Consider the following 27,646-nt stretch of genomic DNA (forward strand, 5'->3'; position numbering starts at 1 on the left):
CTGCAGAACTTTTGAACAGCATTTTTGAAAACGACCTGAAAATGTCGTCATAATGTTCGGTAATTAACGGTTATTTTCTTTTAAAAACAAAACTTACATGTACAAGGATCTACTTCATCTAGGGAACCATGTGACACATTCTGTGTTCAAAATTTGTGAAGAAATCACGAACCACGAATGCGCTACCAAGTGTTGAAATTATGTCGTCAACATCTTTTGAGATCTTGCGTGCGACACCATCTTGCGTTCAACATAAAATGTCACTACCTTATCGAGTTTAATGGGAACACTAACTATTTGTTGTCTTAGTTTAATCTTCTTAATTATAAGCGTAATAAAACCGAACTTCCAAGATGAATTTTAATTGAGATTAGCGAAAGAGCGGGTACGCAAGTCGACCTTAAAGCAACAAAATAAAAACACGAGCGTTTGTCGTGATGTCTTGCGTGCAACACATTCTCAAAAAAGAAAATATATTATTTTCTGAGACTTTTTTAAGTTAAAACCTTGAAACTTCACATACATTTGGGGCTAAATCGCCCCCATGCATGGTGTGACGGTATTCGGTACCTCTCGGGTCGTGTCGGTCGAACTCGGTCGGTCATGTGATGGGGCGCGCATGTGCAACGGTGCCTTTCCGCCCACTACTCGCTTCGCTCTCTGGCATGCACGCGGGACACTGATTAGGCATGGCTTACCGCATCGACCTTGTATTGTTGTCATCTGTAGCAGTTTGCTAGACAAGTAAACCAGATGAACGTACCTGATGTGAGTGTTGTTTATGTACGCTCGGAACACGACATGGTGGCAGCGGTGGGATTCTTTACCCAACCGTGAGTTTTGAAATAGTCGAGCATAGTCGTACGGAAGAAGAAGAGCATGCCATTCAAACCGCCTGAACCACTCGACTTTGGGAGGCCCGACCAGTGGCTCACGTGGCGTAAGCGTTTCGAACGCTACAGGGTTGCTTCTAAACTAGACAAAGAACAATTTTCAGTCCAGGTCAGTTCCTTAATCTATGCTATGGGCATACAAGCCGAACAGATCTACGAACAGTTCGAATATGACGAGGACAATGACGAAGCAAAACTGGAGGACGTACTGAAGTTATTTGACACGCACTTCGTTCCACAAAAGAACGTCATACACGTTCGAGCTGTCTTCAACACCAGAAGCCAACACAGCGGCGAGCAAATCGAACCTTACGTCAGAGCCCTGTACGAACTTTCTGAGCACGCAGATTTTCATAACCGCGACGAAGCCATTCGCGACAGGTTCGTCCTTGGTGTGAACGACCGAGAACTCTCAGAAAAGTTACAAATGCAAGCAGACCTGAATTTGCAAGACGCCATTAAGCAAGCCAGGCAGTACGAGCAAGTCAAGAGACAGCTGTCTGAGCAACGTTCCAGTGTTGACGCTGTACACACCGGTACGCAGCGATTCAACAGACGCCCTCGCGGCGGTGCAGGTGCAGCAGGTACCAGCTGTGACAGTGGCAGCAGCGGTCCAGCAACCAAGCTCGCCGGTTCCAGGGGTGGATTTCGTCATCCGCGTGGTGGCGGTCGTCGCTTTCCTCAGGAGGGGAGAAGTGACACATCATGTTCACGCTGCGGACGTGGACAACACAAGAAAGACAGTGACTGTCCAGCAAAAGGGAAGCAGTGTCACGGCTGTGGCAGGTACGGACATTACTTTTCTTGTTGCCGTTCCAAGCAAGTCAACGCTGTCGACGCAGAAGAAGTGTACTACATGGGTGTCGTACACAAGCAGGGAGCTGAACCAGCATGGTACACTGACCTATCATTTGGACGTCGCAAGATCAAGTTCAAGATCGACACAGGTGCAGATGTGACCATCATTTCCAAATCCCTCTACCTGACCCTTGTCCCGTGTCCCAAACTTATCCCCACCTGTGCAGTCATGCACGGCGCAGGCGGACAGATATCCTGCATAGGATTCTTTAGGGACACTACCTACATCAACGGTCAAGAGTTTCACCTGGATATCTATGTCGTCGACAGCAAGACAGAGAGCTTATTAAGCAGAGAAGCCTGTAAATGCATGGGACTTGTCCAACGTCTCGACAGCATACAGCCAGCGTTCGGTGAGTTGGACCAGCAACCAGTCAATTGCCCACCGGCAAAGATCGTCTTGAAAGAGAACAGCCAGCCCTACAGTCTGCACACAGCTCGGAGAGTACCCATACCTTTGATGAAGAAGGTAGAAGAAGAACTGGAAAGGATGAAGAAGGCCGGAATTATTGAGGAAATAACCGAGCCAACAGATTGGTGTTCTCCGATGGTGCCAGTTTTGAAGAAATCTGGAGCGGTCCGGATCTGCACGGACTTGAAAAAGCTGAACCTGTCAGTCAAGAGGGAGAGGTACCCGATTCCGACTCTCGACGACATTTTGCATCGACTCAAAGGAGCGAAGATTTTCAGCAAGCTGGACGCAACGTCGGGGTTTTATCAAATTCCTCTCGACCCAGAAACTGCCAAGTACACAACCTTCATCACGCCATTCGGAAGGTACTACTACAAAAGACTTCCGTTCGGAATATCCTCCGCTCCCGAGATTTTCCAACGTACGATGGAGATGATCCTGAAGGGAGAAGAAAACACGATCTGTTTCTTCGACGACGTTCTCATCTACAGCAACTCAGATGAAGAACACGAGCAGCATCTTGAGAGCTCCATGAAGAAGATTGTCGAGGCCGGGCTCAAGCTCAACAAGGAAAAATGCAGCTTCAAGCAGTCAGAGATCGAGTTCCTTGGTCACGTGATCAACGCCGACGGAATCAGACCAGACAAGAAGAAGATTGATGCCATCATCAACATGCCTGACCCGACCAACGTCACAGAACTGAGAAGAATTCTGGGCATGATGAACTTTCTGGGACGATTTCTGCCAAACTTGTCGTCAGTCTTGAAGCCTGTCACCGAGTTGCTGGAGAAAGACAAGGCGTGGAACTGGGGACAGCCACAGACACTCGCGTTTTCAAAAGCGAAAGAGCTCCTGACAGCAGCTCCTACTCTCGCTTACTTCGACTTGACTAAGCCGACAACGGTCAGTGCCGACGCGAGCAGCTACGGTATTGGCGGCGTACTCCTGCAGCAGCACGGGGAGAAGATGAAGCCAGTCGCTTTCTGCTCAAGAACTCTGACATCAACGGAACAAGGGTATGCCCAGATTGAGAAGGAGTGTCTAGCTGCTGTGTGGGCGTGCGAAAAGTTCGAACGTTATCTGATCGGTCTGGAGAAATTTACGCTCGAAACCGACCACAAGCCGCTCATTCCTCTCATCAACACCAAAGATTTGGACGAAACGCCCATCAGATGTCAGCGGATGCTGATGAGACTGATGCGATTCAGCTTGACAGCAAGTTATTCACCAGGCAAGACGCTTGTGGTGGCTGACGCCTTGTCGAGAAGTCCTCAGTCGCCTGTCCAAGAGGGGAGAGAAGAGACATCGGAAGACAGAGCCGATGTTGCCACACTACTGGCGGAAGATGTGGAAGCTCACGTCGACGCTGTCCAATCTTCATGGCCGGTTTCAGACAAAAGACTCGACGAGATAGCAGCATTGAGTCAGCAAGATCCTGTCATCAAAGCAGCTCTACACTACACGGCCAACGGTTGGCCCAGGTACGTCACTGACGTAGAGCCAGCTCTGAAAGACTACTACGCATTCAGAGGGGAGTTCAGCACACATCGAGGTCTTCTCGTCAGAGGCGTCCGGATCGTCATTCCGCAGGTCTTGAGAGAAGAAATGCTGAACCGGATTCACGAAGGCCATCTCGGGATAACCAAATGTCGAGAAAGAGCAAAGTCGACAGTTTGGTGGCCAGGCATCAACGAAAACATCAAGCAAAGAGTGTCAGCATGTCAACACTGCGAAGAGAAGCAGCCATCCCAAAGAAGTGAGCCACTTATGACAACAGAACTCCCAGACAGACCATTCCAGATGGTTGCTGCAGACTTGTGTGACTTCAAGGGACAGAGTTATCTTGTTCTGATTGACTATTATTCAAGATATCTTGAAATCGCTCATCTTCCGAGAGAGACATCTGAAGTCGTCATTGGACGGATGAAGAACATCTTCGCACACCACGGAATACCAGACGTCGTCGTCACGGACAACGGTTCTCAGTTCACGTCAACAGAGTTCCAGAGCTTCGCAGCAGCATGGAAGTTTACTCACTCGACTAGCAGTCCATACTTTCCTCAGTCGAATGGAGAAGCCGAGCGAGCAGTACAAGAGGCCAAGAAGATTCTCGCTCAAGAAGACCCGTTCTTAGCCCTACTCAGTCACCGGGCTACACCTACGACGCCAACAGGAACGAGTCCAGCGGAGCTAGCACTCGGAAGAAAGATGCGAACGACGCTCCCTACTCTCGCAAGCAATCTCATCCCAAAGACGGTCAGAAGGGATGCGATCAAGGCGCGGGACGAGCAAGCAAAGCTCAGAAACAAGAGTGACCACGACAGACGTCATGGGACAGAGACCCTGCCGCCACTAATACCAGGTGACACTGTTCTCCAGAAACTAGACCACGAAAAGTCCTGGGGAAAACCAGCAACAGTCCTGCGTCAATGTGCACCACGGTCCTACGAGATACGGTCAGAAAGGGGACAGTATCGTCGGAACAGACGACACCTCAGATTGTCTTCCCGACAAGTGTTAGACAGGCCTACCATGACCAACATCCCTGTCCTTTACCCTGTCCCAACCCAACAGAGTCCTGTTCCTGAAACGCCAAGCCAGCGCAATGCAGACCAGCCAGGTCTTCGTTCTCCGGAACCTCCACCGACGCCTGGGTCCCCGCGACGTCCTCCAGCGGCGCCTAACCCAGGGCAGCAACCGTCGACTCCGGTCATCAAAACCCGCAGCGGACGAACTGTGAGACCACCGTCCCGCTTCGAAGAGTGAACCATCGACTCCGCAGATCAACAGCAAATAAACAATGACTGTTTCGGTTCCGGTCGAAAGATTCGTTACTGAAACCCCTATTGAACTTTAATTTTAAATGATAACGATAACGTTTCGTTTCATCAAGATCATTATATCTTTTTATTTGAAGGGGGGAGATGTGACGGTATTCGGTACCTCTCGGGTCGTGTCGGTCGAACTCGGTCGGTCATGTGATGGGGCGCGCATGTGCAACGGTGCCTTTCCGCCCACTACTCGCTTCGCTCTCTGGCATGCACGCGGGACACTGATTAGGCATGGCTTACCGCATCGACCTTGTATTGTTGTCATCTGTAGCAGTTTGCTAGACAAGTAAACCAGATGAACGTACCTGATGTGAGTGTTGTTTATGTACGCTCGGAACACGACACATGGTAAAAGTCTTGTTGACCCTTGTCAAATTTCAAGGTCACGGCTGGGTCAAATGGAGATAAAAAAACGGAAGAAAAATATTTGTTCAGAGATTTTTGAAGCTAGAACCTTGAAACTTCAAACAACGCTTTTGCTTAATCATCATTCGACAAGGAAACTTTCAGGTTGATCTTTGAGAAATTTGAAGGTCATAGCAAGGTCAATCAATCAATCAATCAATCAATGAGTCTTATATCGCGCATATTCCGTGGGTACAGTTCTAGGCGCTCTGCAGTGATGCCGTGGGAGATGAAATTTTATACGGCCAGTAGATTGCAGCCATTTCGGCGCATATTTACCGTTCACGGCCTATTATTCCAAGTCACACGGGTATAGGTAGACAATTATTAACTGTGCCTAAGCAATTTTGCCAGGAAAGACCCTTTTGTCAATCGTGGGATCTTTAACGTGCACACCCAATGTAGTGTACACGGGGGGAGGTTCGGACACCGAAAAGAGTCTGCACACAAAGTTGACTGGCTCTGTGAAATAAATTTCCGCCGAACCTGGGATCGAACTCACGCTGACAGCGGCCAATCGAATACAAATCCAGCGCGCTACCAACTGAGCTATATCCCCGTAGGTCTCGTGTTGGTGAGAAAAAAAACACACGGAAATTAACCTTTTTCTCATAATTATTCAAAGCAAGAACCCTAAAGTTCACACACTTTTGGGCTTAATAGCCTCCATACACGGTGGAAGTCTGGTTTGACCTTTGTCTAATCTCAAGGTCACGTATGGGCCAATATTATTTTTTTAATTATCACCTTTTTCCGTTGTTTTTAAAGGGAGAGCCTTCGAATATCATAAACGCCGTAGCTCAATGATTCTCCGACACAAAGAAGTTCAGAAAGATCCTTGTCAAATGTGAAGGTCACAGCAGGGTCTCGTACGGGTAAAAAACAAACAAACAAATAATCCTTTTCACAATTTTGTGGTAAGCTAGAAACTTGAAACTTTACACACATTCAGGGCTTGATAACGTTTTGACACGGTGAAAGTCTGGTTGACCCTTGTCAAATCTCAAGGTCACAGCTCATGGGTTAAAAAAACATTTCTGCTTTATTTCTAAAGTTAGGACCTTGAAACTTCATACAACGCAATCGATCAATTATCCTTCGACATGGAGAAGATCAAGTCGATCCTCAACAAAATTCAAGGTCACGACTGGTTCTCCTGCCTGTAAAAAACGGCATTTTTTTTCTCAGACACTTGTGAAGCTAGAACTTTGAATCTTCACGCATATTCGGGGCTAAATAGCCTTCTGACATGTTGGAAGTCTGGTTGACCCTTGTACAATTCAAGACATGATCACAGCTGGGTTGTCTATGGGTGGCATTGCTTTTGAAGCTGGAGAAATTGAGCTTGGTATAACACATTTGCTTGATAATTCTCCGAGATGGAAATTAAAGTCTTGTAATATTTCAAGGTCGCAACAGGGTCGAGTTGGGATCATCAAAATGGAAAATTATCAATTTATTGACCAATAATTTTGTACATCTAGAACTTTGAAAATTCACACAAGTTGGGTGCTAAAAAGCCAGCCTTCAGGCATGGTAGAAGTATAATTGACCCTTGTCAAATTTCAAGGTCACAACTTGGTCGCGTAGGGCTTAACAAGGATAACAAATGATTTTCTGCATTGCCTTTAAAGCAATAGCCTTGGCACTTCGCACAACGCCTTTGCTTAATGATTCTTCAAATGTTTCTCGTCAAATTTCAAGGTCACAGCGGGGTCAAGTTGAAGCACAAATAATGCGAAGTTATGAAATTATCAAACTTAAAACTTCATCGATGACCTTTACACGTGACTACAGTATGGGTGATAATACTCAAATTACAAAGTCACAGCTATTGGGGTCGAGTGCAGGCCAGAAAGTTGATTCTTTTTAAGCTTCAAAACGTGGCTACGTTATAGTCACTAGCTCGTATTTATATTTCTGCGGCTAGAACTTAAACACATGTGTATCTTTGTAGATCTAGAGCTTGAGCTCTTCCAAACATGACCCAAGTCTGGTTGACCCAAGTCAAATTTTAGGGTCACAACAGGGTCAATTTGGGATCTTAAAATGGAAAATGATCAATGTTTTGAACATTTTTAAAACTAGAGTTTACACTTTAATCATTTCTAGGGTTGGATGCCCCTTCTGACGTGACCAAAGTCTGGTTGACGTTTGTGAAATGTCAAGGTCACAACGGAGTGATGTTCGAATCAAAATATGGAAAAATTATTAATTTCTTGAAGATTTTAAAAGCTAGAGCAATGACATATCATTCGCTTCTATAGGATTCGATGACCTTCAAACATGAACCAAGTTTGGTCGACCTAGGGGTATGGTTTGGGTAAAAAATGTAAAAATGTAACTTTATTAAACTTCTGTCCATACCAAAACCAAAGTCTGGTTGATCTGTTTCAAGTTTCAAGGTCACAGTGTGGTCAATATTTTGTAACAAAGCAAAACATATTGTTTGAAAAGTGTATGGTGCTTACATCTTGGATACTTCCAACTGTTTTGAGGTTTGACTACTTCTGGACATCGAAGTCTTGTCTGGTTGATCCTGGTTATATTACTAGGTCACAACAGGTTTGAGTTCGGATCAACAATGATCAGATCGTCACTTTCTTTAATGTCAAGTAAGCTAGAACAACAGATAATTTGGTTCTTATCTATATTCCGTGTGGCAAAAAGTGAGTCGCATACAGATTTTCTCTGTTTGTGTGACTCCAAATTGACCCCTCTGAAAGCTTCACGTATCATGAAAATTGGCATCACTTTTATCATAAACCTAACAGCATTAAACCTTTGAAGCCTTGACGTTTCAGAGGTATTACTAGAAGGCATTAGTGAAAATGACACATTTATCTATGGACCTCAACGCAATCCCGCTGTGACCTTGACGTTTGACTTTATCAACCAGACTTTCACCATGCGTTGAGAACATCATACGCTATAAAACGCGTGGGAAGAATTTAACAATTTTTCTAATTTTGATCCAGATGGGACACTGCTGTGACCGTGAAATTTGACAAACATTAACCAGGAGGTCACTTTTTTGTAAAAGATTTTTATCAAATCCTGAAAGTGTGTAAAATGTAATGGATCCAGCTTTAAAACATGCAAGACTATGACAATTGTCCAGGTTGGAAAGAAACTTTAATCTTGCTGTGGCCTTGAAATTTGAGGAGGTTTGATGTGACTTGCATTATACCTGGGGGTCATCAAACTTTGGTAGTGTGCCAAGTTTCAACACCCTAGCTTCAAAAACATGCGAGATAACCCCAATGACACATTTATATTTTTGACCTCAACAAGACCCCGCTGTGACCTTGATGCTTGGCGTTTTCAACAAGACTTTATAAAGACTAGACAGTGTAAAGGACAGCATACTCTAGAAATGTGTGTATTTTCACAGCTCGTGCTATAAACGCATTGACGAAATGAAAATATTCAAAATTTTGAACCAAACCTGACCCCGCTATGACCTTGAAATTGACAAAGATTAACCAGGTCACTTTCTTTTTAAATGTCATCAACATTCTAAAAGTATGTCAAGTTGGCTAAAGTGTAATGTTTCTAGCTTTAAAACATGTAAGACAACGAACATTTTCCAATTTGGAAAGCAACTTTACACCTGACTGTGATCTTTGAATTTGATGAGGTTTAATGCGACCTGCGCCACACAAGGGGGTCATTAAACCTTGGAAGTGTGCCAAGTTTCAAAGCCCTAGCTTCAAAAACATGCGAGAAATCCTCAATGACAAATCTTTATGTTTGACCTCAACGCAACCCTGCTGTGACCTTGACCTTTTCAACCTAAACTGTAATCGCGTAGAGAGGTCATCATGCACTAAAAATGTCTGTATTTTCAAAGTTTGTGCTATAAACGCGCTGAATGAATTGACACTATTCCAAATTTTGAAGCAGATGTGACCCCACTGTGACCTTGACATTTTAGAAAGATTAACCAGGTGGTCACTTTTGTTCTGAAATTCTGAAAGTATGTAAAGTATGTAAAGTCTAACTGATCTAGCTTGAAAACATGTAAGACGTACAACGACAATTGTCCAGTTTGGAAAGAAAATTTAACCCAGCTGTGACCTTGAAATTCAATGTGGTCTAATGTGATCTGTACCATATCTGGGGGTCACCATACTTTGGTAGTGTGCCAAGTTTCAAAGCCCTAGCTTCAGAAACGTGCGAGATAACCTGAATGCTACGTCTCAGTGCCATGTTGAATAATATAACGAACGAAATTCCCGTTATTTGTGAAATAATTTGAGTGCATTTGTCTTTTCTTTTCATAATTGGGTTCCAACATCTGTTGTCTTAGCAAAAATCACAATATCAGTCTTGTTTGTCAACTTTTATTTTTTAGCCCCTTTGTCCGCTTTTCGTGCGCACCTTTTGGCACTTAGTCAGATGCATACTTTGTGAAGGCAGTATCAGCAGTACTAAACACGCATGTAGAAAAACACTTTATGAATTGGACAGATTGTGGAGATAACTCTGTGTCTGGGTGTTATAGGTTGTGGAAGAGTTGTCATCCTTGAATGTGAGGCAAGCCAAGCCATGTGTAACTCATTTGGAGTCATTAATCATTGCATAAAGACTGCAATCGTCTACTTCAGCTTCCATACAGAAGAACCTATTTTAGATATATACTTTGTTGGACTTTGACATTAACATTTGTTCTGCTGAATCTGCACTGACACATATTTATGGTGTAAATCTATAAAATATGACAAATAATGCTTTCGCGGTGCTTCCTGGCATGTGGCTTTTCTCTTGTACAGGGTCCCCACTGGTTTTTAGAAACAAAATTCCATGACTTTTCCATGACTTTCCATGATCCTCAATAACATTTTCCATGACTAGATCCACCATTTCCGAACACGCAAACTTTTTACGTCTTGTCACTGCCAGTTTTAACACTGGCTTGCTTTGCACTGAATTTGAGTCAGTTTCTACGCAGTGTCTCTTCGACAAGCAAGTCAAGCATTTGCTACGCAATCAGATTATCGGTAATGTTTGCTGGTCCTGTCATTTCACTAAACTGGACCAGCCACTGTTTGTATCCATCTGCACTTTCGTAAATTCCGTTTCGTAACCGTCACTGTGACTTGACGAACTGTCATTTTCTTCACCGCGATACACAGTTCATTGCGAAGATCTTCCTCTGTAATTCGTTCCAATTCCGCATACTTTTTGTTGTCAAGAAACAACTCGAAAGAAAGTTTCAAACTCATCATCCTCCGTCTTGCTTGTCGAAGCGCTAAAGTACTTTATCGATGCAAAAACAAAAGCAGAAAACTTCGACGAAACCGACTCAAATGCAGCGCAGACGACACGACGAGATAACGGAAGGAAGTGAGCCTCGCTTTGGCTCAAGTGCCGTTAAAAATACCGTTATTCTCGTATGCAAATACGAACGAGAAGTTGGTCATACGAACAAGCCTTGTGCTGGCGACGCAAATCGGGGAATGGCTGGGCAACAAAAATCGCCGCTGGCGTGCTAAAGGTTACTTTTTTTTCTTTCTTATTTTTGTTAAATTCCATGACTTTCCATGACTTGAATTGAAATTCCATGACTTTCCAGGCCTGGAAAATTAAAAATCAAATTCCATGACTTTCCAGGTTTTCCATGACCTGTACGAACCCTGCTTGTATGTGTCAACATGTGGGTCTTCAAATCCCCTTTCCGAGCAAATTTTTTTGAACAATGAGGACAGGCATGAGGCTTTTCTCCTGTATGTGTCAACATGTGGGGCTTCAAATCCCCTTTCTGAGCAAATTTCTTTGAACAATGAGGACAGGCATGTGGATTTTCTCCTGTATGTGTCAATATGTGGGTCTTTAAATGCCATTTGTGAGCAAATTTCTTTGAACAATGAGGACAGGCATGAGGCAAAAGCCTGTATGTGTTAAGATGTGGGTCTTCCATTGCCTTTTCAGAGCAAACTTCACTTTGCAAAAAGGACAGACGTGTGGCTTTTCTCCTGTATGTGTTAAGATGTGGGTCTTCCATTGCCTTTTCAGAGCAAACTTCACTTTGCAAAAAGGACAGACGTGTGGCTTTTCTCCTGTATGTGTTAAGATGTGGGTCTTCAATTGCCTTTTCAGAGCAAACTTCACTTTGCAATAAGGACAGGCGTGTGGCTTTTCTCCTGTATGTGTTAACATGTGGGTCTTCAAATACCCTTTCCGAGCAAATTTCTTTGAACAACAAGGACAGGCATGAGGCTTTTCTCCTGTATGTGTCAACATGTGTTTCTTCAAATCCCCTTTCTGAGCAAATTTCTTTGAACAATGAGGACAGGCATGTGGCTTTTCTCCTGTATGTGTTAAGATGTGGGTCTTCAATTGCCTTTTCAGAGCAAACTTCACTTTGCAATAAGGACAGGCGTGTGGCTTTTCTCCTGTATGTGTTAACATGTGGGTCTTCAAATACCCTTTCCGAGTAAATTTCTTTGAACAACAAGGACAGGCATGAGGCTTTTCTCCTGTATGTGTCAACATGTGTTTCTTCAACTCCCCTTTCTGAGCAAATTTCTTTGAACAATGAGGACAGGCATGTGGCTTTTCTCCTGTATGTGTCAATATGTGGGTCTTTAAATCCCATTTGCGAACAAATTTCTTTGAACAATGAGGACAGCCATGAGGCTTTTCTCCTGTATGTGTCAACATGTGAGTCTTCAAACTCCCTTTGCATGCAAATTTTACTGTACAATGAGGACAGGCATGTGGCTTTTCTCCTGTATGTGTCAACATGTGGGTCTTCAAATGCCCTTTCTGAGCAAATTTCTTTGAACAATGAGGACAGGCATGTGGCTTTTCTCCTGTATGTGTTAAGATGTGGGTCTTCAATTGCCTTTTCAGAGCAAACTTCACTTTGCAATAAGGACAGGCGTGTGGCTTTTCTCCTGTATGTGTCAACATGTGTTTCTTCAACTCCCCTTTCTGAGCAAATTTCTTTGAACAACAAGGACAGGCATGAGGCTTTTCTCCTGTATGTGTCAACATGTGTTTCTTCAACTCCCCTTTCTGAGCAAATTTCTTTGAACAATGAGGACAGGCATGTGGCTTTTCTCCTGTATGTGTCAATATGTGGGTCTTTAAATGCCATTTGCGAACAAATTTCTTTGAACAATGAGGACAGCCATGAGGCTTTTCTCCTGTATGTGTCAACATGTGAGTCTTCAAACTCCCTTTGCATGCAAATTTTACTGTACAATGAGGACAGGCATGTGGCTTTTCTCCTGTATGTGTCAACATGTGGGTCTTCAAATGCCCTTTCTGAGCAAATATCACTTTGCAATGAGGACAGGCATGTGGCTGTTCAGTTGTATGTGTTAACATGTGTTTGTTTACACCCCCCTTTTGACCAAATATTGTTGTAGATTTAAGGCAGGCATGTGGTCTTCCTCTTGTCAACATGTCTCCACCCTCCCCCACGCCGTCTTTTTCACGCTTGATATCATTTGAACATGTACACCAATTTTGTTCTGAAAATGAAGCTGTGTCTGCAATGGTTCCAAAATCAATTGGGATTTCTGCTGCCCCTTGTTTCTGTCCCTCTTGTTTCAGTCTAACAACGTCGTTGTAAGCACTGGATGATGTTGGCATTTCAGCTGCTTCTTGTTTCAGTCTAACAATGTCGCTGTGAGCACTGAACAATGTTGGTATTTCAGGTGCCTCTTGTTTCAGCCAAACAACGTCCCTGTAAGCACTGGATGATGTTGGTATTTCAGCTGCCTCTTGTTTCAGCCAAACAACGTCGCTGTGAGCACTGAACGATGTTGGTATTTCAGGAGCCTCTTGTTTCAGCCAAACAACGTTGCTGTCAGCACTGGATGATGTTGGTATTTCAGGTGCCTCTTGTTTCAGCCAAACAACGTTGCTGTCAGCACTGGACGATGTTGGTATTTCTGATGTACGCTCCATCTGCACGTTGACTGTTCTGTCTGTCTTGAAATTTTCACCTGCTGGTGCTGTAACAAGTCAAGTCAATATTTATTTCAAAAACCCCTAGGGTTACATGCATAAAATAAAAATTGCAATAAACACGACAAAAAAGATATATGTATTAATGAGACACAACTTTTCTAATTAACCGAAAATGAATCAAGCTTAATTCATAACAAAATAATTCTTTCTTTATTTGGTGTTTAACGTCGTTTTCAACCCCGAAGGTTATATCGCGACGAGGGAAAGGGGGGAGATGGGATAGGGGAAAGGGGGGAGATGGGATAGAGCCACTTGTTAAGTGTTTCTTGTTCACAAAAGCACTAGTCAAAAAATTGCTCCAGGGGCTTGCAACGTAGTACAATATATGACCTTACTGGGAGAATGCAAGTTTCCAGTACAAAGGACTAAACATTTCTTACATACTGCTTGACTAAAATCTTTACAAACATTGACTATATTCTATACAAGAACCACTTAACAAGGGTAATAAGTGAAGAATTTTATGGGTGAGAAAAGGAAAGTAAAAGGACTTTGGGGAGGCAGAAATAGAGAAGAAACAAGAAAAAGATCCTAATTAGGTTCACGGCATCGAGAGTGATGCAACCTTCTCTCAGAAATTAGTAGAGAAGGCTCCCCCATCCACCACCCGGGGGACGCGCCTCTATGCCAATTAGGGGGCGCGAGGAACAAAATAATTGTAATCATACTTTTTTTTTACAGGAATGTATATGTTTCTGTGTTTGTTTTTGTTTTAATAAAAAAAAAAACAACACGTGATCAAATAATCAGAACTCTTTCAAAATACTCTTAATAAAATATATTAAATTCAATAACTTTCGTTTCTTTGTTAATTCAAATAAATGTTTAAATTTGACTGCATTTGAATTTCTACGAAAATACAATGGTAAAAACCTTTTCCTCACATTTTCAAAAAAATGACACTGAAATATATAATGAAATTCATCCCCGAGTTCTCCAGACTGGCATTTAACACATATTCTTTTGTTATGTGGTATATTTAACATTCGGCCTTTCTGTAATGGTAATTTATGATTTAATGTTCTAAAACGTAAAAAAGAGAGTGCTAGGTTATTGGGTAAAATGTTCAAATAATTTTCAAATATAAATGTATCTTTAAACAATCTATAATTCAAACAAGTTTCTTTTTCATTTAATTCTGAAAACCACGATTGTATATATTGATCTTTTAGGCATTGCAACGTTTTCAATTTAAACCATTTTTTAGAACATCGTAAATTAAACTGGTCATGCCAAAAATCACTAAGACCAAGAGCATTTAAAGTTGTTTCAACATGTTTTAAATAGGGTGCTTCATATATGTTATTTACATAGAGGCGATGCAAAAAAACGGTACAATACATTTGAAAACTTATTACTATTATTACAATCCACCAATTTGAACCAAAAACTAAATATTCTATTTTTTACGAGGACATCTAGTGGAAATTTGCCTAATTCGCCTAATACCATACACGTTGGGGTCGACTTTCTCAATTTCAAAATAATCTTATAAAAATGTAGCTGCAATTTTGTTGCTAAATTTACCGAATTTGGTCCCCATACTTCACAGCCATATAACATAATCGGTGCAACTATTCTATCAAACAATTCAATTTGTATATCTATGGACAACAACAATTTTCTACACTTCTTTAACAAGCTAAACATTGCTCGAGAGGCCTTATCATATAACAACTTTTGTTGGACGATGTTGGCATTTCTGATGTATGCTCCATCTGCACGTTGACTGTTTTGTCTGGCTTGAAATCTTCACCTGCTGGTGCTGTAACAGAAAATTCAAAAATCTTTTGTAAGTTTTGTGATGAAAATGTTTATATACCCTCAGAAAAACAGTTCGGCTCACCATCTCAGATTTTGCCGGTCTTTACATGGAATACGACCATCACTTGGTCACATACCAGAAATGACCAGCGTGGGTAATCAATGTGATGAATCAAATTAAATGTCGTAAATGCAACCACTGGCTTCTCAAGAAATCATTTTATTCAGACCCTTCAAAAATCTAAGACAAGAAGGGCAAAGCCCATACGACTCACATGCTTTACACATTTTTCCTACCAAAATACATGTGACCTTGACCCAAGGTCAAGGTCATCCAAGGTCATGCAACACAGCTGTTAATTCAAGACATAGGAAGTACAATGGTGCTTATTGCATGGGTGGGAGCCCAAAATTGTTCCAAGACTGAACTTTTTTTAAGGCCGGGGTCCAGGGGCCGCCAAGGCCCCGGCGGGGTCCAGGGGCAGCGCCCTGGTGGGGGGTCCAGGGGGGCGAAGGCCCCCGGCCGAAAACGAATTTTATGAATTTAAAAGGGTTTCTCTGGCCTCTCCTGAGTTTAATTCTGATAAATAAGAACCTTGTTGGAGATACAAAAAGTAACAAAAACTAAAAATTTTAGGGACCTGGCAAGCATTAGAAACAACAAAAAGTGCACTATCAGTCCATTTGGCATAACACAGTATGAGATGACTATCAATGAGGGCGCAAAAAAAAAAAAAAAAAAAAAAAAAAAAAAAAAAAAATTGTCAAAATTTCTCTGAGACGGAAATCCGTCTGAGACGGAGGAACTCCCACCCATGTGTTAATTCAAGACATAGGAAGTACAATGGTGCTTATTGGCTCTTTCTACCATGAGATATGGTCACTTTTAGTGGTTCACTACCTTATTTTGGTCACATTTCATAAGGGTCAAAGTGACCTTGACCTTGATCATATGTGACCAAATGTGTCTCATGATGAAAGCATAACATGTGCCCCACATAATTTTTTCTTCTTCTTCTTCTTGGCGTTCGCAGAGGTTACACAATCAGTCCAGCACTGGTGATAAATGTTGTCGTTTTCTCCAACTCCTGTCGACTGCCGTATAGTTTGGACATAATTTTTAAGTTTGAAACAGTTATCTTCCATAGTTCAGGGTCAAGGTCACTTCAAAATATGTATACAATCCAACTTTGAAGAGCTCCTGTGACCTTGACCTTGAAGCAAGGTAAACCAAACTGGTATCAAAAGATGGGGCTTACTTTGCCCTATATATCATATATAGGTGAGGTATTCAATCTCAAAAACTTCAGAGAAAATGGGAAAAATGTGAAAAATAGCTGTTTTTTTAGGCAACATTTATGGCCCCTGCGACCTTGACCTTGAAGCAAGGTCAAGATGCTATGTATGTTTTTTTGGGGCCTTGTCATCATACACCATCTTGCCAAATTTGGTACTGATAGACTGAATAGTGTCCAAGAAATATCCAACGTTAAAGTTTTCCGGACGGACGGACGGACGACTCGGGTGAGTACATAGACTCACTTTTGGTACGCATGTGAGTCAAAAATCAGGTTTGATTGTTTGCTTGCTTCATGTCTCACCCAGTCACATTATTCTGACACCGGACGAACCAGTCCTAGCACTAACCCCATAATGCCAGACGCCAGGCGGAGCAGCCACTAGATTACCAATTTTAAAGTCTTAGGTATGACCCGGCCGAGGTTCGAACCCATGACCTCCCGATCACGGGGTGGACGCCTTACCACTAGGCCAACCGTGCCGGTGGTTTCCACTGTACAGCAATTTCAACTCACCAGGGGCAGTGAGGAATTGTTAGTATGTTACCAAGTTAAGGGATGGTCTTATCCCATGTAAAGCCTGACCTGATCTGAGATGCTGATCCAAACCATTTTCACAAGAAGGAGTGAGCCTTTAAAGTCTTCTTCTTCTTCTTCCGTAGAGGACTGGGTTCTTGCGAACGCCTCAGAGTCCTGCGTTTACAGAGTCCCAGGCTTTATGCTGTATGTGGGCATACGTGCCTTCTCAAAAGAACTTCAGATGAGTTTACTCAAGTTACATACACACACCCTGCGACCACAGGAATATAGGCTTAGTGGTTTAACCTTCGCCGTAGGTCGCTAAAAACATTCTTTGCAGCACGTCGTTTGTTTGTTTGTTTGCTTAACGCCCAGCCGACCACGAAGGGCCATATCAGGGCAGTGCTGCTTTGACACCTAACGTGCGCCACACACAAGACAGAAGTCGCAGCACAAGCTTCATGTCTCATCCAGTCACATTATTCTGACACCGGACCAACCAGTCCTAGCACCAACCCCATAATGCCAGACGCCAGGCGGAGCAGCCACTAGATTGCCAATTTTAAAGTCTTACGTATGACCCGGCCGGGGTTCGAACACACGACCTCCCGATCACGGGGCGGACGCCTTACCACTAGGCCAACCGTGCCGGTGGTTTCCACTGTACAGCAATTTCAACTCACCAGGGGCAGTGAGGAATTGTTAGTATGTTACCAAGTGAAGGGATGGTCTTATCCCATGTAAAGCCTGACCTGATCTGAGATGCTGATCCAAACCATTTTCACAAGAAGGAGTGAGCCTTTAATTAGTTTAAAGTCATCTTCTTCTTCCGTAGAGGACTGGGTTCTTGCGAACGTCTCAGAGTCCTGCGTTTACAGAGTTCCAGGCTTTATGCTGTATGTGGGCATACGTGCCTTGTCAAAAGAACTTCAGATGAGTTTACTCAAGTTACATACACACACCCTGCGACCACAGGAACATAGGCTTAGTGGTTCAAGGAATCGTGTGCAAAGGGGAATAACCACGTTTTATCTCTAAGTTAAGAGGAAGAAAAGTCAGTTGCTTCCCTTAACTCTTACCAGTTCGGGGGTTTTAGGGCATAATTATTTTACAGTGCTGTTGGTGCCTACTTGCCGAGTGGCTATCTGGGGTCATATTCTAAATGAAATATAGAAAGTTATATATCAAATGAAAGGAAAATGAATAAGCTTTTCATATTTGCAAAGAGAATTGTGCTATCTTTAAAGATACATTTTTTTATGGGGGTGACAACATGATTTTTGTTGAAATTTGTACGCCCATTTTTTGGAACACGTGACAAACACAAAGAAGAAATTTTTTTTGTGTTCAGTTTATTTTAGATATGCTGCTAACTAGTCTGTTTGGGCATTCATTTTACATAACATAGCAAAGTTTTATAGAGTTTTGCTGATAAACAAAAAAGTTATTGTCACCTGAATACCCCCACCCAAATTTCAAAGTTGTACGTTTCATGCTTAAGGCCCCCCCCCAAAAAAATATTCTGTTTACGGTATCCTGACTGACCCTATTTTTTCGCGCGACCCTAGACTTTTGTTTGGCATTTGGTAAAAAAAAAAAGAAATTGAAAAAAAAATAAGAATTTGAAAAAAAAAAAAAAGGGGGGGGGCTTTGTTTTTTGGCAAAATAACTTAAAAATATGTTTTGGGGAAAAAAAAAAAAAAAGTCCCGACCTACCGACCCTATTTGTTTGGCCTAGCTATGTTACCGTTAACAGACTTTTTTTTTGTGCCTAATAATGCATTTCTATAACTAACTTATAACAAAAACCCAGCTTGTTTCAGTCATAAAGTGTGTCTTAAATATGAGTTTATCCACTGTCCGACCCATCCAATGTAAAAAAAAAAAAAAATTATAATTAGATAATTGGTCAGTGGAAAACTACAGGGGGGGCATCGTAAGCTTGCTTACGATGGGCAAGGGAGCGAACTGGTAAGAGTTAAAAGTGACTTAGGGCAAAACTTGAATTTTTATGTTTGTTTGTTGTTGCCGCAGCCTCAACACTACCCCCACACATCTAGAAATGAGTATATCGCTATCTCATTCTTTGGACCACAAAAACCATGTAGTGGAAGTCTACTGTTCGGAAATGTCCGATTGCAACAAAACAGTTGCAGGTTTTGTCAGCATCAGTTTCTGCATTCTCATGTGTAATTGTTCTTTTTATTACAAAACACAAAATGATTTTTGACAATCTGTGGTGAATATAACACCTATATTTGGATGGTTTGCAACTTTCATATTTTTGCATGATTTAAAGCAGTTGAGACACTTTGCCTTCAAGTGACCAGGAGACATATACAAGAAAGCTAAATCAAAACTGATGTCGCTGTCTGGGCAGGTAGCTTTTGACTTTGGCTGATCATCGAAAGCAGAAGAAGAAGAAGACCTTAGCTGATTCATTTTGCTGAGTTGTGATTGGCTATGTCCGCCTCACTTACTTTTTAAGCTAACCTACCACAAGGACAATGATAACATTAAATATTAGGCATGGGAATTGAAAAAAGTAAAAAAGGCATTTTGAAGTAATAGCAATCGAAGACGCTTTGCATCCAGTTACTGGTGCGAAGCAAAGGCGCTTTGAATAGGGGGGTCCGGGTCTCCAAAGAACCCAACACCATTTGGTGTCATCTGAGCTCCGAGTTTACCATTAAAATCAGTTTTTTTGCCTCCCCTATTTATTTTTGTGGTGGACACTTTTGCCTTTTTGGCGGACAATTTACATGACTAAAATTTGTTGAAAAAATGCAGTGTTCAACTGTGTGCAAAAAAAGTCAATGAAACCAGATAATTTTCCACATGACTTTAAGCCCAAAGAGACCTGAGCAAGGATATGCGAGAAGCATTGTCCTTTTAACTCATTGTTTAGGGGTCGAAAAGAAACATTGTCCTATTAACTCATAGTTTAAGGGTAGAAAAGAAACATTGTCCTTTTAACTCATAGTTTAGGGGTAGAAAAGAAACTTTATGGCCCTTCTTTTTTAACATACCAAAATATTTTACGTGTCAAAAGTCATAAAACAGTCGTTCTCTTGGAAACCTAGCTTACTGCTGTAAATCGAATATTTTTTACATCTAAAACCTGTATCAAGTAATCAATAACTGAATGTACATGATCACTCATCACTGTTCACACACACAACATCACGTTACACACTCACTGCTTGGAGTTGTCTCCATCACCATACTGTAAGTACTGGACGATGTTGGTATTTCTGTTGGACGCTCCATCTGTACGCACAGCACTTTCTCTCTCTTGAAATCTTCACCTGCTGGTGCTGAAACAGAAAATTCATAAATCTGTTTGAAGTCTTCTCTTCATCGTGAGAACATGTTTACAGACCTTTTCTGAACGTATGAAAGAGAACATTCCTAAAAGATCAAAATCATTAACTCTAAAAAGACAGAATGATTCTCTTCCTGAAAGAGAAGAAGATATGTTCACGAAAGACAGAAAGAGATGACACTTAAAGGCACATTCCTTCTTGTGTAAACATATCTCAAAACAGTTTGGAACACAATCTCAGATGTGGCCAGGCCTCCGCATGGAATAAGACAATCTCTCCACTTGGTCACATACAGCAGTCCCTCTCATGAAGGGACACCCTTGGGCCATAGCAAAACTGTCCGTACATTGCAGGTGTCCGGTCACGGGAGGGGTGACACACCACCCCCTCCCCCATACACTCACACAGAGACACACAAACAACAGGATTGAGTCTATGATAATCACTTCTTGTGGCTACTAAACAATAACAAGGATTTGTATGAAAAGTGTTGAAAAGAAGAGATAAAATAAATCCTCAAGGCAGTGAACACACTCACCATGCACTGACATACGAAAGCAGCCACACAAACACAGCACAGAGGAGCGTGTGCAGATGCTTTGCAAGAATAAGCTTGAAAACCAGTTTGAATGAATAGCAGCAGATAGAGCTGCATGTCATAATCATGTAATTTATTTTTGTCTTGTCTGGCTTTATTGACTGCATGCCGATCATGTGGCATGGCAGTGACTTTTCACTCTTCAGTCGGAAATACACTGTACATAACACAGCTCCCATTCTCCCTCACTAATGCCTACCCCAAGCCGTGACAACTGATGCTTGGAAATTGTGTGGAAGAGTACACCTCTCTATTTCTCTCCAATGCTCTTCCTGCTGACATGCAGTGAAACCGGACACCCCACAGAGTTTAGCCAGCTACCCTCCACCCCCCCCCTCCTCTCTCTCTCCCTCCCTCCAGCCATGTACTGTTGGGGGCTGTGGCCAGAGAGGCCAGCTGCACTGTTCACTCAGAGCAAAACCAGTTGACAGTGTCGTAACTTTTGACAAAGCAAGACAACTGAAGGGTTCATAGATTAGGCAACCGACTCACTGGTCAAGGCTGAGGGGAAACAAGAGTATCTTGTCAATGAAAGAGGTTAGGCCTACACACAGACACACGATGCTGAGAACTGTGGCCGGTTTTTCACTCACTTTCGCTCAGGACCTTCATCGACTGTGGTTTCTGTTGTTTACGTCCAACAGACAAGAATAAAGAGCTCAGTGCAGTTTCATGTTGGCATCTTCGCATGTACTCCACTCCTGACCAAAACTACCCCCCCTCCTCAGTGATGGGTACACGTGCACTCAAGTTATCAGTGACTGTCATCACGCCATTGCGGCTGTGATCTTTGTACCAAGAACCGGACTGCTCAGCTCTGTTATCGATTTTGTTGTGGTGAAAATCTGACGATGGTCTGTCCGTACATTGGAGGTATGACCTGCTGTTGGGACCGAAAATGAGTGTCCGCGTCCACGTTTTGCAGGTGTCCGTTTAAGGGGGGGGGCAAATATAGAAGGAAAACACTCCGTGCCGAGCAAATGTGTCCGTACATGTCAGGTGTCCGCTCACGCCGGGGGCCGTACATTGCAGGGACTGCTGTACCAGAAATGAACAGCCTGGGTATTCCCTGTGCAAAGTGGACATTTGATGATGAATTAATTTTGAAAATGGAACCACTGGTTTCTCAAGAAATTATTTCCCATTGGGTATCATTTTAGTTTCCGAGCCTTGGTATTTGAAGATTTTTGAACAGCTAAAAAAGGTAAAGTGAATTATGACAACATAATTATACACATGCTTAGATAATTGCACAACACGTTCCATTAAAGCGCATTTTCAGAAAAAAACCACTGCAGGGTTTCATCAGTTTTCACCCTTACGTACACAACCTTCCATCACACTACAGGCTGATGACTCTTCAACAACACGGTGCTCCATCTTTTACACACACAATATCACGTTACACACTCACCGCTCTCCATCTTTGACACACACTGAATATCACATTACACACTCACCGCTTGGAGCTGCCCCTTGTTTCTGCCTAACAACTTCACTGTAAGCACTGGACGATGTTGGTATTTCAGCTGCCTCTAGTTTCAGCCAAACAACGCTGCTGTCAGCACTGGACAATGTTGGTATTTCTGATGAACGCTCCATCTGCATGTTGACTGTTTTGTCTGTCTTGAAATCTTCACCTGCTGGTGCTGTAACAGAAAATGCAAAAATCTTTTGTAAGTTACATACCTTTAAGAACTGTAGAACTCTCTGAAGAAAATTATTCGTCACCCACTCCACTGTATTCCATTACAGGTACTGTCAGCTACACTGCTGGCGTGAGTTAAAAATAACTGGCCAAGTCCACTCCCTCCCGCCTATTTACCCTTTCCTCCCCCATTTCCCTCCCACCCATCCCATCCACAGTGGCGCCCGAAACCACTCTTTGTCTTAGCAGTTAGTAGGTCGCGGCCTGCTCTGGCTGTGTTGATAAGGCCAGGCTGCAGGTGGGAGTGCGCGAGCAGCGCTATCGAGAGTCGAATGCCTGTTTCAAACCGTGCATGCACTGATCGAGGCGCATAGATTAACGAAACAAAACTGCTCCAAAGTCAAACACAAAAACATCCCACGCACTTATTCTCACTCTATGACACAGTTTAGACTAAGTACTTACTGACGGCAACATCAGAATCACAGTAGGTAGTTGGTATAAACATTGAGCGTGGTTACAAAATGGTATACAATGCGCACGTTCTGCTTATTGGAAGTGGAACAAAGAACGACCTGCCGGTACAGTCGATAGCAGAATTACTTCAAAATCAAACAAACCGAATTACACACGGACCTCTAGGTTGCACATACACAAAGCCTGAATATCAGAGTAACAATATACACAAGATGACGGTAATCCAAAATTCAAGTCACGGAAACGATCCCATTTTCACATCAACAAACACGTATCTTTCACAGACCGACATTTGTACGACATGTGTCCGAACCCTCCGCCCGTGTACACTACATTGGGTGTGCACGTTAAAGATCCCACGATTGACAAAAGGGTCTTTCCTGGCAAAATTGCTTAGGCACAGTTAATAATTGTCTGCAGAATCTTCACCTTGATGAAGGCGGCAGTCTAAAGAAAGAAGAAGAAGACATGTTTCAGAGAGTGACCTAGATAAAACGCGTGTTGTAGGCTCGGCTGGCGGGCTCGCGGCCTCACGAGTTCGACTATAATTAGCCCGCCAGCTACAAACTTTGCTGCTGGCAGACACTCGCTGAACTGACAAAAATCCCAGTAGAATAGAATACAGTGACTCCGCACTGTGCATGAACTCTTCAAGCCAATCTGACAACACAAACCTTTGAGTTGGAGAAATAGGAAGTTATCTCACTTATTCCCACAAATAGCATTGGCAGTAGAAAGTATCTCATCCTCTTAAAACGTTACAAATAATACACTATTTCTGAAAACTTACCATGGTTCAGGGAAAGAAGGTACAATCTATGAAACAGATTCGGATAATTCAACAAGTAGCAGCCTGTGACCGGATATAGCGAACAGCTGTACCGCGCTTCAATGTACACCCACTTTTATTTTATTTGACAGAAGCATATAAATATCATATTGTTATATGACAACATATCCTGAAAAAGTGTCAAGTTACATGAATAATATGAATAATGCATATAATTATATATATAAATGTATGGTCCAAGATTTTGATCAATGACCTTGAGTGCGGGCCTATTATTGAGGTCTGCGAATAAGTTAACTTCCTGTGGCAGAAGACAATTGTTCAGCGTGTGACCTGGAGAAGGTACGGTTTTCAACGTGACGTTGCCTTGCGTGCTATACTTCGTTGCGTGGCTGTAATCAAGTGTTAAAATCGTTCATGATCAATTATTTCCACGATTGATTTCCGGAATAAGTTGTTGCACCTTGTTTCAGATTTGAGTTGCACTTCACGTCGGCACACGCCGCACAGCAATGTTGCGAACGGCATTGCAGTCGACCCGTCAGTGCAGTCAACGACTGCTGACAACACATAAAGATGCACCTTTGCTAAACCTGGAGCATGTGCGAGTAAGTAGTAGACGTTGTTGATCATCCTCTGTGCGTTTGTGTGTGTGTGTCAGTGTTTGTGTGTGTCAGTGTTAGTGTGTGTGTGTTTCACAAACTTTGTCAGAGTGTGCGCGTGTGTGTGTGTGTGTTTTGTGCATATTTAATGTAAGTTAAGTGATTGAATGAGTACGTGTAACCTTGAAAGTGTGTGAGAGTGAACATAAAAGGGCGCATGTACATGCCGGAAAGAGGTGCACATGTCATGAACATGCGTGTTCGATGGTGTATGTGCAGTTTAAAAAAAAAAAAGTGTGTTGCAGACGACAGTGATCATGGAGCAGATGTTCCCCCCCAAGCTGGCGAGGTAAGGCGCGCTGCCCAAGGTGACGCAGAAGAACCGCATGCTGAACTTTGTGGACAGGGTGCACGCCCACAAGACACCTGACATCACATGCATCCTCACAGACTTTGTTGAAGGTTGGAACTTTGGTGGTCACACTTTGAAATACTCTTGCAAAATATAGCCTCAATATATACATGGGGTACAACTATGGGCATAGTCTTTGTTATGGGTAAATGGAAGAGGGAAAATCGTTCACAGTGTGTTAACGGTTGTCCTCAGTGTCCTTAGCTGTCAGTTTGTCTCACACGACTAACCATAAGGAAAAAAAAGAAATTGTATGTTTCTGGTCACCCGACCCTACCTAGTTTTTTTCCGCCGACCCTAGACTTTTTTTTTATTGCATTTGTAAAAACAAAAGAAAAAAAAGCGTCAAAACAAAAGTAACAGGCGGCAGACAACACAAGGGGGATAACCCCGCATCCCTTTTGTCTCATTTGTTTTGTAATGTGTTGTCTTTCTCTTTGTATAGTAAGTCCAGTCTCTTTGCGTCACTGTATAGTTATTTTCTACCCTGACCAACAAAACAAAATAAATCCCTACCTACCCTATTTTGTGTAGCCATGTTACCAGAAACATACAACTTCTTTTTTTTTTTTTGCCTAATCATATTTTCCCACTGCAGGCGTGGGTATCCGTGGCGACACAGTGACGGTGAAGAGACGACTGTTCCGCGGAAAACTCTTTCCTGCCGGCCAGGCTGTGTACGCAACAGACGAGAACGTGGAGAAGTTCACCAGGGAAAAGCAGGTACAGTATATACTCCTTCCACACACACAAATGTGGTTTTTTGCACCCTTTACCAGTATTGGCGTTAGCCAGTAATTACCGTTATTTTGCCGGTTAAAATGAGAAAATACTGGAAAATAATTGGCTGCCGGTATAACCTACCGGATGAGTTTTAGAACTACCTTTTTTTTTGCTGGTAAAACAACAAAACCAGTACTCTGAGTTGGACTCGTACTAGTTCCAATGACCAGCCTACCTTTTTTTTTAATCATAAAAGTTTGCGTACCGGTTTGAAAAAATATTAGCGCCATCACTGTTTACTTCACCTTTTTTTTCCAATTTTCATTTTTCAAATTTTCTGTTCACGTCAACCTCTGTAAATTCCAAAAGCAGAGGAATGAAATCAGGTTGTGATCTTAAAGGGGGAGTTCCACTGTAGCATCCTTCCTGTATGTACACTAGCATGTTCACATGCAGCCACAGATCTGTACCAGCCTTCCTGTATGTACACTAGCATGTTCACATGCAGCCACAGATCTGTACCAGAATTATCGTGGAATAAAACCAGCCAGGTTTCTTTTTATCAGTATTGTAATCTGCATGTTATGTTCCGTTATTACTTGTGGACGAATGGTATGTTATATGTCTGTCTGTTTTGTCCTAATGTTGTGAATAAATGTCTTGTATACTTGACATTTACATCAGAAGTGTGTCGTAACAATGAACTGCTAACATGTATATCAAACTCTAGGTTTCCTTGAGTGATAAATGTTGAAGGATGAATGATGTCAGGAATGGGAATTGTCCGCCAAAAGGCAAATTTCCGCAAATTTTTTTTTTGTTCCGCCGAAAACGCAAAAGTGTTTGCCGAAAAAATAAATAGGGGAGGCAAAGTGTGAGTTTAGAGGGAGCGGTTAGCGACAATAAACTCTATTTAAACGAGACAGATATGCGGGAAAGGAGGGGGGGGTGTAGAGGTAATGCAGGGGGAAGTGATAGCAAGTCCCGTGGGAACGAATGCGAGGAATGGAAGAGGGTTGGAGGGCAGGGGGTAGGTGATGAGTGAAGGAGAGCCATCTGGAATGAAACAATGGTAACCGATAAGGGGGAGTCCGAGAGAGAGCGAGTACCGAAGTCATTAGTAGCAGCGCGGCGGCCAGCAAGCAAGTTCAGCGACTTTTTCAGTCCTGCAAACCCCCCATCCACCCCCCGGCATCCACCTCAGTATTAGTTTTGTTGACGGTTCGCTGCGTGCATTGTGTACCCCCTTTCGAGATGATTGCATATGCATATTTTGAATCAATTTCTTGCATAGTATAATCAAAATGAGGGCTATATATGTGTTAATTAGTAATTGATGTTGTTGAATTCATTGTCATTGTTTTTATTTTTTTTTTTATGAATAAATTCCTTCCCCTGTAAAATGATGGTGTAGAGGAACACAGACCTGTACAGGCTATTGCATGTGATTAGAGCATCCTTCTGTTGTGAGATATCTACATATTAAGAATCAACAGCCTAGCTGCTTCCTATGTAGATTGGGATTTGTTAATGAATTAATCACACACAGGTGTCATTTAGTGATTTACAAACTGTACAAAAAGATGATCCTACATTAGTGAGAGAGACCACCCATTGTAATGAACAATTTAACCATCTCTTCACACATTCATGTAGATTTCATGTAAATGAGGTCGGGTCAAACTACAGTCTTGCATGGACCTATTTTGTCACGGCCCATTGTGACAAAGTCACCAAGACAAACTTCATTCTTGAAACACTTTTGAATTTGTTGTTAATCCTCTGGAAGAATTTGTGTGAACCTACACATGATGCTAATCTTGTTGTGGCATCTTTCAGCTTTTGACGTCAGAGATTTTACAACTTGGAAGAAATGAAAGTCTTCAATTTGCACACACTTTGACTTTTTGAAGTTTGAAGCAGAAGGCATGCAAGTGTAGAATGTAGGATAACAAATAAATGGAACAAGGGACTGCGGGTGAGAGGAACTCGAACCGGATAACAATAAAAAATGAACTCACAAGAAAACAGCAACTATTATTATTTGTTCATGTTGCACTTTTCTTCGGATAAAGAGTTTGTAGTCATAATTGTTACTGTGGTA

At 42.4% G+C, this 27,646-nt stretch overlaps 1 protein-coding gene and 1 long non-coding RNA gene across 3 annotated transcripts; one reads left to right on the forward strand and one right to left on the reverse strand.

The window, feature by feature from the left end:
* Nucleotides 1-10,515: 10,515 nt before the first annotated feature.
* On the reverse strand, nt 10,516-23,904 carry LOC138949687 (zinc finger protein 431-like). Of its 2 annotated transcripts, XM_070321465.1 has the most exons (5): nt 23,806-23,885; nt 22,351-22,539; nt 20,167-20,283; nt 15,064-15,150; nt 10,516-13,369 (listed from the first exon to the last, which is right to left on the reverse strand). In XM_070321465.1, exons 2-5 carry the CDS (start codon nt 22,496-22,498, stop codon nt 11,235-11,237), a joined length of 2,487 nt encoding a protein of 828 aa, XP_070177566.1. In that variant the 5' UTR covers nt 22,499-22,539; nt 23,806-23,885; the 3' UTR covers nt 10,516-11,234. The 2 variants fall into 2 exon arrangements, with proteins under 2 accessions (XP_070177566.1, XP_070177567.1); XM_070321466.1 differs by lacking the exon at nt 10,516-13,369 and having other exon boundaries at nt 14,502-15,150; nt 23,806-23,904.
* A 139-nt stretch (nt 23,905-24,043) lies between these two features.
* LOC138949759 (uncharacterized) lies at nt 24,044-25,543 on the forward strand. The gene is made up of 4 exons (XR_011450418.1): nt 24,044-24,147; nt 24,279-24,413; nt 24,713-24,869; nt 25,418-25,543. It is a non-coding gene; the product is annotated as an uncharacterized lncRNA (long non-coding RNA).
* Nucleotides 25,544-27,646: the final 2,103 nt, after the last annotated feature.

Source organism: Littorina saxatilis, linkage group LG16, assembly GCF_037325665.1.
Source record: "Littorina saxatilis isolate snail1 linkage group LG16, US_GU_Lsax_2.0, whole genome shotgun sequence".
Classification (NCBI taxonomy): Eukaryota; Metazoa; Mollusca; class Gastropoda; order Littorinimorpha; family Littorinidae; genus Littorina; species Littorina saxatilis.

Coding starts and splice junctions, on each gene's coding strand:
- LOC138949687 (XM_070321465.1), bottom strand. CDS start 22,498: ATGCAGATGGAGCGTTCATCAGAAATACCAACATTGTCCAGTGCTGAC. Junction 20,284..22,350: donor ACAAGGGGCAGCTCCAAGCG/GTGAGTGTGTAA, acceptor TTTCTGTTTCAG/CACCAGCAGGTGAAGATTTC. Junction 13,370..15,063: donor GCCAACATCGTCCAACAAAA/GTTGTTATATGA, acceptor GACTTGTTACAG/CACCAGCAGGTGAAAATTTC.